The sequence below is a fragment of the Gopherus flavomarginatus genome, chromosome 15 (genome assembly GCF_025201925.1).
Source record: "Gopherus flavomarginatus isolate rGopFla2 chromosome 15, rGopFla2.mat.asm, whole genome shotgun sequence".
NCBI lineage: Eukaryota > Metazoa > Chordata > Testudines > Testudinidae > Gopherus > Gopherus flavomarginatus.
This window is the reverse complement of record NC_066631.1, coordinates 27,322,552-27,339,145: the sequence shown is the minus strand read 5'-3', so window position 1 is coordinate 27,339,145 and position 16,594 is coordinate 27,322,552. Positions and strand designations below refer to the sequence as shown.

General features: G+C 38.8%; 1 protein-coding gene across 11 annotated transcripts in view; it reads left to right on the top strand.

Moving 5' to 3' along the window:
* CLIP1 (CAP-Gly domain containing linker protein 1) overlaps positions 1 to 16,594 on the top strand; it is a 128,501-nt gene that overhangs the window by 51,982 nt on the left and 59,925 nt on the right. For all 11 annotated transcript variants that reach the window (XM_050923894.1, XM_050923897.1, XM_050923896.1 and 8 more), the window contains exons 4-5: positions 12,964 to 13,088; positions 13,669 to 13,885. In XM_050923894.1, the coding sequence (XP_050779851.1) occupies positions 12,964 to 13,088; positions 13,669 to 13,885 (342 nt within the window). The remainder of the gene's footprint in view (positions 1 to 12,963; positions 13,089 to 13,668; positions 13,886 to 16,594) is intronic.

The following is a 16,594-nucleotide window of genomic DNA, read 5'->3' as shown; positions in this document are numbered from 1 at the left end:
GTAAAGCTGCTTACAGCTCTGTACTTTACCTCATCCCATTGTGCCAGAATATCACAGAACATATGGTGTAGAATTTCTGCACCCTGTGTGGAGATCTCTGAAATACTAAAGCAGAACAGAGGCTGGTTTTGCAGCTTTCATTCTATTGTGCTTTGCCAGCATTCAGTAAAATCTTTAATCGTGCTTTAACAAGCTATTTATATTTTCACCATCTTGCTTTAATTTTAAGCAGTACAATAGTGCTAAATACAAATTGCAGACTTGTCAGAGATTTCCATCCAATCTTTCTTTTAGTCATTCAGGGCTCAATATCTCCAGCAAGCTTCTCAACAGTAGAATGCTTAATGGCTCCCATTAGTTATGACAGGCAGCAACAGGGCAGTCTTTTAAGACCAGTAATCACCTGGGGATTAGCTGTTCTGCCACTGATCTGTGAGTTTAGTTGGATGTCCTTCATAAGCCTCAGAACAGAAAACTTTGTATCACAGTTGTGATTTTTATTTTTTTAAATAGTTTCAAGTTCTCTTATTTGAAATGACCATTTTAAAGCTTTAAAAAGCTGTGTATTGATTTTTGGCCGTCGCTTAGTCCAGTGCAATAGAACATGGTACCTTTTTTGATGTGCATCTGCATCATAGAAGACTCCTGGAGAAAGATGTTCAGAGCTGTGGAAGTGGTGTTCAGCTGCTGGATGTGAGCACCAAACTTTGGCTATGGGAAGCCCCACAAAACGAATTATGTTCTTGCAGGACATTTTTAAAGGCTTGCAAGCATCAAAGTGGTGGATTTAAAATAAAACGGAATTAATATTTGAAGGGTAAACCCCACCAGACTTGCAACCATTTGACCATGGGTCAGATTTTGGGTCTGAACTATTGTGTGTCCCTTGTATTAATCACTCTTAGAGCAGGCGGTATAGCTTGCTGTAACTTTAGTATTTAAGATATTGCAAATGAAGAGGCATCTTATGTTTACATTTCTGTTAGTAAGACAGGGCAGGAATTTGTACTACTGGCACATACAGCATCTCAGAACATGCTGTGAAAATCTTGTCAAGAAAATTGCATGGATGTTATTGTTTTATTTGTGGTGATACTATAGAGGTAATGATTCTGTGGTGAAAAGGTGAGTTGAAAAACTGGGATACAATTTCTAGGAGATTATTGAATGTGTCAAGTGAATGGTGAGCTGCTGGTCCAATTCCCCAAAGTTTACTAGTGTCTGAAAAGGAATTAGGGTATCTTTATTGTCTCATGCATTTTTTTAAAAGTGTGTGTGTGAGAGAGAGAGAGAGAGAATAAAAGGGGTAGAGAGTTCTTCATAAAGAATATCTCCCTGCTAGTCTTACCTACTTAAACACCGACAGTCTAGTTAGTTGGTGCTGTAAGTCATTGCCTGAGGAGCTTGCAGTCTAATTAGACTGATCACACAGGAACTTCCTCTGTATTCCTATATGTTTTATCTTGAAAATATGATGGGATGGTGATAGCATTTTGCAGACAAGGATTAACATGTCTGCACTTCATGGAGCTGGGAGAGTGAGTTTTCAGGGGGAATTTGACAGGAGAGGGTGCTTGTTAGGCATACCAGAATAGAGAGGGAGATCCAAGCATAGGGGCAGTGTGGAAGAAGGTACAAAAGAGTAATATGAAGTGAGAGGTGAGGCTTGATTCACTGGCAGAGTGAAGCTGAGGAGACTTTGTTTCTGCTTTGTCAATAAAAATTAAAGATCCATCATTTAACCCTCCCTCCCCATCTGTCGGCGCTGACCTTATCAGGAGGTTGACTGCTGCCTTTGCTTCTCCAACACTGTCAGACTTCATTGCCCATTCATTAGTCCAGTGGTTCTCAACCAAGGGTACATGTACCCCTGTGGGTACACAGAGGTCTTCCAGGGGGTACATCAACTCATCTAGACATGCTGAGTTTTACAACAGGTTATATAAAAAGCATTAATTTAAGTCAGTACAAACTAAACATTTTTACAATGACTTGTTTATACTGCTCTATATACTATACACTGAAATGTAAGTACAATATTTATATTCCAAGTGACACATTTAATTGGTAAAAATGAGAAAGTAAGCAATTTTTTAGTAATGTCGTGCTGTGACACTTGGACTCATAGACTTTAGGGTCAGAAGGGACCAATATGATCATCGAGTCTGACCTCCTGCACAAAGCAGGCCACAGAACCCTACCCATCCACTTCTATAACAAACCCCTAACCTATGTCCGAGTTATTGAAGTCTTCAAATTGTGGTTTGAAGACCTCAAGCTGCAGAGAATCCACCAGCAAGTAACCTATGCCCCATGCTGCAGAGGAAGGCGAAAAACCTCCAGGGCCTCTGCCAATCTGCCCCGGAGGAAAATTCCTTCCCGACCCCAAATATGGCGATCAGCTAAACCCTGAGCATGCAGGCAAGACTCACCAGCCAGCAAGTAAGCAAGTAGTTTTTAAAGTAAGGTGAAACGTAGAGGTACGCAAGACAAATGAGACTCCTGAAAAGGGGTACGGTAATCTGGAAAGGTTGAGAGCCACTGCATTAGTCCTCTTCTCTCTCAAGAACCTTTCTGACTTCCCCTATGCTGCCTGAATGCATGGGAGAAAAACTTCTTATCAAAATCTTGTCCTCCTCAAGATTGTCCTCTGCCATTATAAATACTGAACACTGCAATCTGACAGTGAGTAGGCAGGTGGCAAGCTGAGACTGCTTCTTATGCTCATTTTACCACTACCTCATCCTCCCTGATCCTTGGTTTGCCTTTCATCTTCCTGTTATCTTGTCAGACTTCTAGACTGTGAGTTCTCTGTGGCAGTGACTTTGTTTTGTACAATGCTAAGCACATTGGGACCGTGATGTTTGATTGGGCCATACAGAGTACTGTAATGCAAATAATTAATAAACTACAACATAGTACATCATGCAAGGGTAAAATATAGAAGTTAAATAATCAATACGTTTTTCTTTTCTTTTTTTTTTAATGTGTGTGGGTCTTTTGTAGCTGAGCTTCAACATTTGCATCAGTGTGTGTTAGATTTAAAAATAAAACTTCTTGGACTAATCTGTGTTCTGCAGTGTTCTAGATGCTAGATTGTACTCTGCTGATGTCATCCAAACAATACATTTAAATCTCCAGAGTTGATTTCTTTAGTACAAAAAAAGTAAAATTAGCTGAACGTTGCAGCTGCATAAGCCTATTTGGTTTTAAAGGCACTTTCCCCTGCCTCGTCCAAACTGTGCTCCACTATCCATAACTTCAGAGTTGAAAGTCACTGACCAAGTGCTGGAGGCAGACTTTAGAACTGTCGGTCAGCATCAGTTGCTAGGAAAGACCTGCTCTTAACTACTTTAACATGCCTGTATGTTCAGTCTCTATTGGGTGGTTTAAATGCAGTCAGACCACTTCAATTTGAGGATAGGGCATTGTTGTCTTACCCACAGCAGGGAGGTTACACTGACTTTTTTGTAATATTTATTATTACACAGTAAGACAAGTTCTGTGGCACAAACAGTTTGTACTCCTGTACTCACCACAGGAATAGTTGTTCTTCCTCCAGGGGACAATTTAACCTCCTAGACCTACTGAACACCTACTGACACTCTCTGACACTGTAGTTCGACTATGCCATCACAACATCTAAAATTGAAATGCCAGCTGCATTCTTCTCAGTTCCTGGCCTGATTGATAGCTACTAGAAACTTTTTGTAAATGTAGGAATAGTCATGACCTACTGAAAATTATTAGGAATATGTCCTGTGCCCGTTCTTGAATGGGCAAACATTCAGAATTACAGAACAAAAATGGTGAGCCTTCAGGAGTTTAGGTTTGTAAAGCACAGGAGCAGTAGAGTTCCATTGTAGATAGTTGCTTGCTTGGGAGTCTTTATGGATACAAAGAAAATCCAGTTCTTGGAGGGAAATTCAAAATGGCAATCTTATTTTGTAGAGGTGTGGGTTGCAGCTGCTTGGTTAAGATTGCATTCTGAAATGGATTTAATATGGGGCTTACATTTCTGTTTACATGCAGGTGGCCCTTCACTGTGAAATTTGTTACTTTTTATGTTTGCGTTTTCTATGTAATGTTTGGTTTTTTTTTAAATACATATTTAGTGGGCATTGTTTGAAATTGGTCTGTCTGCAATTCATCCTTGACAGACTGACCTTTTTGTTGACTATTTTTTTAGAGACACACACACACACACACACACACACACACACACACACACACACAGTTTTCACAAAAATTGGTAAAGAGGTGACTTTTTAGTAGATTGGTACACTGAGAAAACTGTTTAGGATTAAGGATATTTTTTTGCTTTCATAACTGAAAATGTAAGCAGAACCAGTAGCTGACATTTAAACGTTCTCTTTCATGCACACAGCTTTCTCCATCAGCTGCTATGCTCATCTATCGGATTTTTCTCCTACAATGGGGAAGTCTTTATATGCAGCTGCTGAGATGTTGTATATGCCAGAGAAGTCCAGCCATAGGTCTGTTTCCCATGTCTAAATCATTTACGTATTAAATACACTAAGAAATTAATATACCACTTTTTGTTGTGAGACAGTTGAGCTCTTTCCCCTACAACAGTGGTTCTCGAAACTGGTCGGCTGCTTGTTCAGAGTAAGCACTCTGGTGGGCTGGGCCAGTTTGTTTACCTGCTGCATCTGCAGGTTTGGCCAATCACGGCTCCCACTGGCCGCAGTTCGCCACTCCAGGCCAATGGGGGCTGCGGGAAACAGCGCGGGCCGAGGGATGTGCTGGCCGCCCTTCCCGCAGCTCCCATTGGCCTGGAGCGGTGAACTGCGGCCAGTGGGAGCTGTGATTGGCTGAACCTGTGAACGCCGCAGGTAAACAGTCTGGCCTGCCAGGAGCTTTCCCTGAACAAGCGGCGGACCAGCTTTGAGAACCACTGCCCTATAACATACCTAAAACGAAAGCAAGAAAATTAAAAGTTTAACTCATTTTCTGATACCTACTGTCTGTTCCTTCATTGCCACTACTACATACCACTGACTCACATCACAACCTTAACTCTGCCCTCTAGCATTACTAGCCTTCCAACACCAGTTTGTGGTTGGAAGAATGGCTTATAAGTTAGTTTCCTTTCTTCTGTGGACTTGTTTCAAGTATGTTAATTGTTTCACAACAGTTATTTTTTGTGTATTAACTTTGGAGTAGAACTTCATAATGCTGCATGTTGCCATATTCAGCTCTCCCAAATACTTCTGCCAGGAAACTAACCTCGGTCCAAAACCAATATAGATATAGTTCTAGCTTCCATCGTACATCAGTCACACAGAGAAAGGAACCCTGAAAGATCTTATCTTATCTCAGTGTCTATTAAGAAGGATAGTGATGATCGGAGCGTAAGTGGGGCATGTACTCAGAGACACTGCTTGTCAAAGGAAGAGAAATACTACTGAATCCGTCTGGTAGAATTTCGAGGAGGTGGCCTAGTTATGTTGACAGTGCAAGCTCACCTGAGAGACCTCACATCAAGTACACAATATAACTGTGGCTTACCTGTATGAACAAGGAGCACAAGAAGCAAAACTCTGAACTGAAAAGAACTGGAGGCTTGCTTTTTTTCAAAGGGCAGATAACATCTTGTCCTCACATAAAAGGTTCCATGAATATCAAAACAGACAGACAGTACTTCAGGGCATGCAAAGTCTCAGACAAGTTGTGTTCTCATGGATAATAAGAGTTGTGGGAAATCTGTTTGTTTCAGCAGCCAACAGTGTTTTCCTCCTTTTATTGAGAAGGGTGGGGGGGACTCCAGATCACTAACACTAGAAGAAAATATCACAACTGGAAGAATAATCTATTATCATTCTTTTTTTTCTTTTATGACACTAATGTCCAAAGTAATTTAGAAATTAAGGAGGGAGATACCCCATAGTATATCATCCTCTCAGCTCCTTGCTGTCCGTAGTTTCTTTAGATGTGCTTGAAATCCTTTTGAGGCCCTGATAAGCCAGGATCTAAGGGAGCCAGACCCAGCAAGTCTGTGCTTAGTTGCCTGGTTGTCTTAAGGAAATTGCAATAATTGTCCAAATTTCTAGCCAGCCAAAGGAAATAAAACATACTCGCATATGGGTATTTTATAAACATCACTTTAGTTTTTCAGTATTTAACAAAGTTAATGATTTTGGTATGAGTCCTTTTAATTCTGATCTTATTTATTGTACTAGTGTCTAATTTATCAATAAAAAATAGTTAAGGAACCAAATGGAGCCTTTAATTCAGGTAGAATGAGAATTAACATAATCAAGACAACATTTTACATCTAAAGTAAATTCCAGAATCTGGATGTGAATTAGCAGTGGTATTCAAAGAGGAAAAAGTAATAACCATAGGCAGTCCATATTTTGGGATTATTGCAAAATAGCAAATCTGAGTATTTGCCATTTGAAAAGCTAATTAGCGTCAGCTTCTGTTTCATTGGACCACAACACCATAATTGCATTGTTGGTACAGCGTAGCTCTTTTCTAAGAGTAGGAAGAGTGTGAAACCAACTGAAAACAAGAGATTATTTGCTGTGGTACTGCAGGCACTTTCTATTTGATCCATAAGAGATCACTTATTTTATGTATTTTATCCATGAAGGTATCTTGTTGAAATAACAGTATTAATGAGAAAATAATTTTGGAGATTCCTCTCTTGAGGAATATTGCACTTTCCAGGCAGATAAAATGAATTAATGTGATCACATTTTTGGAAATAATCCCTCTATCCTTTTCCCAAAAGGTAAATGCAACACCAGCAATATGGTTTGAGCAAGGTGGATGTGTTTAAAAGTCTTTCTAAATTCAGATACATCCATTTCACTTTTTCTTATCCTTCCAAAACTCAGAGAAAAATGAATATCTAAGTCTGGCCTGTTCCTGGATGGGTTAGACGCTCTATTTAACAATCTCGTGTCAAACTAACCTTCTCAAGGGATTAAAGTTCCTTCATTCATTTAACCAGAGTTACAGCTTTATTATGGTCTAACAAATCTGGTGCTTCTGCAGATGAATGGTAAAGCTGCAACTTGTCCATATGGTCACAAAATATTACAATCTAGATTAGCAGGCATATGCTGATGTGGCCTTTTTATAAGAGGGTGTTCACCTTGTGTGGACTCAGTGAAAACTAATCTCTCATTTTATCTTATTGCTCACTGTAAGTTGTTTGTTGAAAGTTACTTCCTCACATTGAGATAATGGACGTGAATTAATAAGTGAACATGCTTGCTTGTCAGTTTTGTCCCTTGAAATCTGTGTTCCAAGGTGAACCTGTCAGAGAACTATGGGCAAGCCCCCTCCCCACCCATTGAGGTCTCTGCCAATCCCGACCCCACTTATGGTGACCAGTTAGACCCTGAGCAAGATCCAGCTAGCCTAGCACCTGAGAGAGAGAGAATGAGAATGCTGGTGCCTCCTCACACCTAATTAGGGATTTTATTTTTTTTTAATGAAAACATGGATCTTGCAGACTTCCGATTGTTAAAGATGTGTGGGCAGGGTTCTTAGCCAAATTAAACTGTTTTGGTGTGAAGGATATTGTGCTATATCAACTCTATTATCCAAGGGCCAAATTTTACTATGACATCCACAGCATAGTTCTCAGATTTGTATCGCTGTATAAGCATTGTGCTGTAAATACATGTGTTTCCATTATTCTTCTCATTTTCAGCTAACTATGTTCTTCTGAACTATGGTACCCTATATAAGAGGTGGCTTGACTCCCCCCAAAATATTTTTAGCACATTGCATCACTAACACAGATTCTTCTCTTTGGCTGTTTACAGCTGCATCTGTAGCTTGCTTAACTGCAGCATGAATCCATATTTCCTACTTCTTGGCATTCTACGCTAGTTTTGACAACCAAAGGCTTGTTAGAAGAAATAATAGTATGGAAAAAAGTTAACTGCCTTATGTACAGATTGCAAGAACTGAATTTGGAGCGATTACAGTGGTTTTACAATGGTTAAGTTTTATAACCATACCCCATGTATTTACTAGATTTTTAAAAACACGAGAACATTGCAATCAGCAAGTCAGATGACATTCAGTTGGGAATAAACAAAGCTAAACTTGACTTTGCCCATAACCCTGGTGATTGTGTATGTAAAATATCATTGTACTTTTAATGTTGCCTGTGAATAAACATTAGGGCAAGATGTCTTTCTTCTAATTTGCTTAAAGATAAGCCCATATATTTACTTTGCCGTTTTAATTACTGGCACAGCAAGGTGATTGGTTAATTATAAATTAAATGTGAGACACCAGGATGGAATAACATTTAAGACACATAAGCAATTAATCTCTTATATCTACCTATTGATACTTTAAATTTGTTTCTGTATAGAGCACTACACTTTTTTTTTTTTGGTGGGGATGGGAGAGGTGGATTTTTTTCTCCAAGGGGAAGAATGTCCAGGGAACAGTCAGAACAACTTGGACTTAGTTTTGCTAGTTTACATGTTGGATGGCTCAGAAAGCAATTCTTTGTTTCACTGGAGCTTTGTGCTTTTGCAGTTGTAAATTTGTATGAGTCTTTTGCACCATGGAATTAGTCCAAACATTTTCCAAATAGTTTCCTCTTCTGCAATTCTATGGAATGTCTTCAGTTACTGACATTTGGATTCCCATGTAGTTTTACATCTTGATGAAAGCCACGCTATCAGGAGTTTTTGTTTTTTAGTTTTTTAAGCAAGCTCAACTATGGGCTCAGGTTCTTTAGCGGATGCTTCAGGCAACTAATCAAGCAAAAAGTGTTAATGTTGTGCCAATATTCAAAAAAGGGCAAGCAGGATCACCTGGTTAACTATTGGCCAGTTAGCCTGACATCAATCTGGGCAAAACAATGGAACAGTTGATATGGAATTCAGTTGAAAAAGTCTTAAAGGATAGGAATATTATTAATGGTGGTCAACATAGTTTTATGGAAAATAGGTCTGGTCAAATCTGATTTTGTCTCTGATGAGATTACAAGTTTGATAGGTAAAGGTAACGGCATCAGTGTGATATATTTAGATTTTTATAAGGTGTTTCACTTAGTACTGTACAACCTTCTGATTAAAATATTATCACTATACAATATCAATAAAGCACATGTTAAATGGATTAAGAATGGCCTAACTGACCTTTCAAAAAGTAGTTGTCATGGAGAATTATCAAATGAGGTGTTTGGCAGGGTTGGTATTAGGACCAATTCTGTTCGACACGTTCAGCAGTGACTGGAAGTAAATACAAAATTACTGCTGATAACATTTTCAGATGACACAAAGATCGACAGAGTGGTTAGTCATGATGACAGGGCAGTCAGAAAGAGAGATCTGGATTGCTGGCTATACCTACAGAATGGGAGAACTGTATCTTGAAAAGCAGTGACTCTGAAAAGGATATTGAAGTCATGGTAGACAAGCTACTGAACATCAGCTCCCAGTGTGATGTTGGGGTAAAAAGGATGAATGTGATCCTTGAATGTAGCCACTGCGGTAGTATACTACCACACTCCACTCCTCTCCCTGTTTAGAAATGCAGAATTATATAAAGATGCCTATTCACATAATTTGGTTCATTCACACCCACCTGGTTTCTTCAGGAAGTTTTTGAAATGAATGCTTGTAAACTAGAGACGAACATCTTTCATTCCTTAACATCTTGTTGGGGTAAATGTATGTAGTCTTAGAATTTATGACCAGTTCTATTTGATCACTGTGTTTTCCCACTTTTTCAATGAAACCCCAGCTGGGACCCTAAACTGAATTTCTCTATCCCACAAAGGCCAGAAGTCTATATTAACCACATTGGTTCATTATTATTTGATGTTATCCATCTCGAATATGTTGAGTGTGACGATCAGCTAAAAATATTTGGCAGGCCTTCTCTTTGCTGTTCAATCATTTAGTGGCCTGCCTCGGTGTGAGTGAAGGTCACAGAGTAGCTGTCTTCATCACGTTGTAATGTTGCCCTATTATTCATTTAACTTTTTATAACTCTTGTACAAGGCTTTTTTTACTTGTTCATTTATGCTCCATTGTGAAATAAGCATGCCTCCAAATACAACAAATCGTGGATGTTGCACAGCTTTTTGATATACTTCTCCAGCAACTTCTTTTCCATATTTTAAGGGCTGTAGTAAATTGCATTCAGTGATAATATTGGCAAGGAGTATTTTAGTAGCAGGATGACTTGCACTTTAGCCATATGACACTAAGGCTTGGTCTGTATTTGAAAAGTTTTATCTGTATAGCCATTTTGGTTAGGGGAGTGTGATTTTTTTTTTTTTAAACTGAAATAGTTATACCAGTAAAAGCCCCATTGTGGACCCAGTTATACCAATATAAGCTGCACTGGTATAAAAGTGCTTATGCTGGTATAATTACATCCACAGTAGAAGGTTTCTGGCACTTTAATTTTACAGGCATAGTTGAAATGTTACAACTTTAGCAGTTGGCTGTTCCTCTGCATTTCGTTTTCTTCGTACCTATTTTAAAATTGTTCATACATTTCTGTAAGTGCTGAGCACTTAACATATGACATCTAACGATCTAACTTTAAATTTTTATTTCAGGCAGATCTATAGCTTCTATGCAAGAGTAGAAAGCTGCAATTAAATCAGATTTATACTAGAGATTTAGGGCCAGTATTTCTGTAAAATCAAAGATTTGGTGAAATCTCAGATATTGCAGTGGGGTTAGAAATAGATGGATGGATATTTGACAAGAGCTCAAAGGCAAATTTTTTAGTTCTCTAACACTCTTGGTTGCTTCCTGGTTTAAAGTACACAGGGTGTGGGATGAGGGCAGTGTAATGAGTCTGGCATTGACTTTGCAGCTTCATTTTCTGTTTGGGGGTTTTGTTTTGTTTTTTTTTCCCCCCTTTAGATTTTATTTTGAGATGTGTGTTTGCTGTTTAGCCCTGGGAGAAAAGTTGGATGATTTGAGGGAGGAGGGAACACATTTGGATTCAGGGAATAGTTCTTTCAGGGAAATACTGAATATGAAGCATGCTAGTTATACTGGAATGTAAAAAGGTGTTGGGATCCCATGTGACTTCCGGTCTGTCAACTTAGATTTTTTTTTCTTGTTGCTCTTTTACGAATGAGGATAAACACTGTCTTTTCCATGCCAGAAGCACCAGGTACCAAACATTTTCCTAGTACTATATTTACCTGTGTTTTGTTAATCGTAAATATAAAGTGTTTGTTCCCTCCCCCCCCCGAGCAAAAATGACTTACTATACCAGCATAAAAACAAAGACATAAAGATACTCTGTAGATTAAATGTTATTGAAAGTGACCTGTGCAGGGGAAAAACACAGATCTGCCTCGTTTAGCAGGTACACCTCTACCCTGATATAACGCTGTCTTCAGGAGCCAAAAAATCTTACGCTGTTATAGGTGAAACTGCATTATATCGAACTTGCTTTGAGCCACTGGAGTGCACAACCCTGCCTCCACCCCAAGCGCCGCTTTACCGCATTATATCCGAATTCGTGTTATATCAGGTCGTGTTGTATCTGGGTAGAGGTGTATAAAGACCACCAGAAAGGCACTTTCCTGCTTGTTTTTTCACTTTAGAAATAGGAGAGAAAATTCTGAACTTCCCTGTTTTTTGGAGGTTCCTGGTATGCATATTCGAAGCTTTCTCTGTCATTAATGGAAGGAGTGTTTGATTCTTTAATGAGAATTCAGGCTTCTCAAATAAATAGGTGTAAATAAAAATAAAACCGTTTAAATAAAAATCACTCCCCCTCCCAGTCAGGTTTCGTTTCCTTCATATCTATGATGAAACAAAGCTATTAGTGCTCTAGTCATCCAGAGAGTTTCTCAGGAAAATGGAGTGAACGAGGCCTGAATTGCTAATGTAAAAAAACAGTATTTTAAAATCTAGATCAGGCTTTGAACGTGATAAATAAGAGAAGTGATACAAACCCATTTTATTGTCTTGGCAGGTCACTTTAAGTTTCTTGTCCAAGGTATAGATTCCTTTTCACTGCAGGGTGTGCTGGGAATTGCAAATACCAAAAAGAAGTGCCAAAAATGCCCTTGGTGTATGAGGGAACCTCTTGAAAAAGTAGTTTTGATTGACATTTGGTGCATATGAAACTTATAGTGCTAGATGCAGAAGCTGCACAGATTTTCTCACAGGGAGGCCACAACACACCGTTACCCTGACCTCCAAGACTCCTGCCATGCTGGGCTTGTTCCAGTAGTAGATGGTCAGTCACACTGAAGCCCTCCTTTCCTCTCTTAGTGGTGAAGCTGTATCTTGCACGGATGTGCTGTAAGTGAGTAGAGCACCATCTTGGTTTCTGGAAAGGTCTCCCAACACTTCTAAGCAAAGTGAATGATTTAGGATGCACTGGTCAGGAGTACACGCTGAGAAAAAGCACTTTCTGGGCCTTTTCTTCCCTACAAAACCCATTCAAATAAGTGCTCCCTTTTGCAAGCCTGCTAACGCTCGTGCTTTATATTTCCTTTAAATGTATGAATAATTGTAGTATTTAGCTAATCTGAATTAGTCCAATGAGGAAGCTAAAGTGCTGTAGGGTCTTCTCCTTCCCTCACAAACTTACAATAATAAACCATTCTAAATAGGTGCAGGAAAAACTTAATTTAGAGTAATGGAGTTTAAGGCTAGAAGGGACCATCAGATCATCTGAAATTGGCTACAGCCCAGGTTCCAATGCTGTCAGTTCCCCACATCTGCACTGGGTAGTGGTAAATATATTTTTAGTCTTATTCAGTCATGATTGTGGTTCTGGAGACACACTCAACATGTTAAAATAGAAGCAGTGGTAAAGTTAGAGTAAATATTTCTAAATACTTACTGGTTGAATCACATTTAATCCTTAATTTGCAGTGTGTTTATGAAATTGCTAAATATTTTTACATCTGATTTGATGTTTTAGTTTGGAAACTCAGTAAAAATTATTACACTTTTCCCCCCTCTTCAGGTTGGTGGCACCAAAGCTGGAGTAGTACGTTTTCTGGGGGAAACTGACTTTGCTAAAGGAGAGTGGTGTGGAGTAGAATTAGATGAGCCTCTGGGAAAGAATGACGGAGCAGTGGCTGGAACAAGGTTAGTTTATAATCCTATAATAATAACTTTCAGTAACACAAAATTGCTTGGGGTTTTATGTATCTTCCAAACCTCATATTAATGTTTACGTAGTCTGTAAGGTCTTTGCGATGGAGACCTGTGTTGTTTGTGCATACAGTGTCTGGCACAATGATGCCCTGATCCCTGACAGCAGTCTCTAGGTGTTACACAATACAAATAATTATAATTAATTTAATGCAGCTAGCAGAAGGTCTTGAAAGATTTCCTTTTCTCAAAGAGGTGCCCCCGTTTGCTTGGAAGAATGCATGTGACAGAAGGGAAATGGAGATTTAACTCTGCTAAACCTGAATTGAATTTCTATAGGCCAAGAGCTTTCTAACTGCTGAGTTTTCTGCAAGCAAAGTGCTGGAGCTTCTCAGTAAAGAGGCTGTAAGAATTTTATAATGGAAATTGCTAAGCAGCCTTAATACCAGCAACCTCTTCCCCTTGTTTAGACTGATGTGGAATTCCTTAGAAGTTGCCATACTGTACATGAAAAGGTAATTCTCTGCAGTCTTAATCTATTTAATGCCCTCATCTGCTTTTGTTTTTTCTAAAGGTATTTTCAGTGTCAGCCAAAATATGGCTTGTTTGCACCAGTCCACAAAGTTACCAAGATTGGATTTCCATCAACCACACCAGCTAAAGCCAAGGCAACTGTGAGAAAAGTGGTTGCAACGCCGTCAGCTCTGAAACGCAGTCCAAGTGCATCTTCCCTGAGTTCTCTCAGTTCTGTGGCATCATCAGTAAGCAGCAAGCCAAGTCGTACAGGACTAGTAAGGTTCTTTTTCTATTGCATGCTTTACATTTCCAAGCAGGAACCCATATGGCACATGCCTGTGGTTTGCTTATGTAAACTGAGGATAGACCAATTCTTGTGAAGAGCATAATATGTTTCATTGTGCTCTTTTTGTGTTTCACTCAAAGCATGCATGTAGGAAATCTTAGCTAGCCCTGAGGAATGGATAAATGTTTATACATTTACCTTTATATATTTAACAGTTAACTCAAACTAACTGACGTTTTTGCAATAAGAAAGGGGCTTATGCAGTCAGCAAAATGAAGGGCATCAATGTATTCTGGTATCCACGTTGTAGAGAGTTGTCCATTTTTCCAGGGCTGCTTCTCTGCTAAAGCTCCATTAACGTTTGCAGACTTGGCTCACATTAAAGTTTCCACAGATGAACTTGTGTCTGACTAAGCGTAATGTTAGAAGCCTCAGCTAGACCAAAATGCAATATCTTTTTCTTTTTCCATAGGAGAAATGGTTGTGTGTAATGGATCAGTAAAGAAATGTAATGTGGAAATCCAACATCTGCCTTTGCTGATAAGAAGCCTCTTTCTTTTCCTAATTGATTTTAATTCTGTGAGCTTTTAAGGAGTAGAAGCTGCAAAGTATGGTGTTGACATTAATTTTAACATAGTACTAATTTATGACCTAATATATTTTATATTTATGTTCATTTTTTAAAGTTTGGTATAAAATGTCATAGTGTTGGGTCATGTGTAATAAAAAGGAAACTTAGGAATCCTCTGGGAAAGCTTGATATCAAACTTGGGAAAGCTTGATATCTTCCTTAACAACTAGGCAATTAAGAGTGTAGGAGTAATTTTCTATTGCACCATTCATCCCCAGAAGATTCCAGAGCTTTTTTTATAATCCCCAGAAATTAATATACAGATACTATGTAGGGACCATGTCAACTGCTACTGAAATTCAGCCACCTCTGGAATGAAACTGAGCCGCTAGCATACAGCTCCACTGAACAGCTGGTTTGAGACAGGGAAGATATTATTGTTACCATATTCATTTGAAACGGAAGCAGATTTCACATGGGCAGAAGTAGTTACCCAAGTCAACATTGGCCAGGACAACAGGACTAACACCTTATTATAAAAAGCACATGGATCTTTATTCGCCACAAGTGAATGGCACCTTTTTTCTTCTCAGTCTTTTCTGAAATATCCACTTCCAGCAGCACAGTGCCCCCTAAACATATACAGGTGCATTGGTTCAGTACTGACTCATAGGGAAGAAGACCATTCTTCTGCAGCACCTGCTTACTCATTGGAGGGCTCCCATCATGTACTGACCTGGATCAATCCAGCTTAGTTTAGTATTCTTAACAGGATCATAGCATAAGAGGGAATGTAATTATAGGCTCTAATAGTCTTTGGAGAGTTACTTATTTTGTCACAGTAATGCTCCAGTCCCCTTTCTTATACTCCATTCTGATTGAGGATGAATGCTTAAGGGTCCAGGGGCAGAAGAGATTCTGCTTGTCAAAATAATCTTTTGACATTTTCCTCTCTCAGAGGAAAATGCTGTTTATTGCAAGAAGCCCCAAGTTTCTTTGATCGTGTTCACATTTTAGTCACAGCAAATCTCTACTACTCTGAAATTCCAAATAGAATGTTTTCTGGTAATTTTATATCTTGTCTGGAATTTACCAGGCTTCCACCCATTCTTCTAATTTATCCAAGGCTTCTGTTCTTTTCGCTTGCATATGCAATGAGTCACCAGCACCAAGGTATATGAGCCTGTAATATAGAAAAGCCGTCTGTGGCTATTTGAGTCTGTCCCCTAATGTGAATTCTTTTTTGTCTAGTACTGAAACGTTTTAGTTTTTAGACCATTAATGAAATGAAGTGCTTTGAAAATCTGCAGAATTGAAGAGACATGAGCTGAGTTTTTGTCATGCTCCTGGGATGGAGGAGCTAAAGTAATTCTCCCTAGTACTTTTTGAATCACTTGAGAAGTACAGTGTTTGCAGACTTTCTTGGAAAGCTAGGTTATTCGTAGCCAATTTGGAAATGTTAGAATCTGTAGCGATTCCTAGTGCTCAAAAGAGAGAGAAGATGCATTTTCCCCCGCCAATGCAAGATAATGGCAAAAACCATTCTTTTTAATTTAGAACATAGAAAGGGAAGTCTGGACTGATGTTCTCCAATGCCAGCATTCCCCACTGGATATAGCAGTATTGTTCAATTGTCCAGTCTTTGGAAAGACCATGAAAGAGACATGTTCCCACTCTTGGTCACAACTACTGTGATACTGTTTAAAACTAATCTACCCAGGGAGCAAGGTTATGATTTTGAATAATTGAGATTTTGATAAGAACTAGGATCAAAAATGCTATCTATAGTTTAAGACCTTGGAAGAAAGTTTGGATTACTAGGTTTCAGGTCAATTGTTTCATATTATAACAAATTTACTATCTCAATACTTGCTGCACCTGCAACTTGTTCAATAACTATTACTCAATAGTAGAAATTCTTGTACTTTCAGTTCTGCCACTTTCCCGCCCAGTGCAATAAGTTTTGACAAAATGGAGGATAAGGACACACTAAATTCTCACTAATCATTGTAAGAGCCAATTCTATTAAGTGGAACAGTGGGCACACTTGATCAAGCAAAGCCTTAGTCTCATTTGAGAGAGATTACATTTTGCAGATAGATTCATTTATATTTATACCCTTAATTT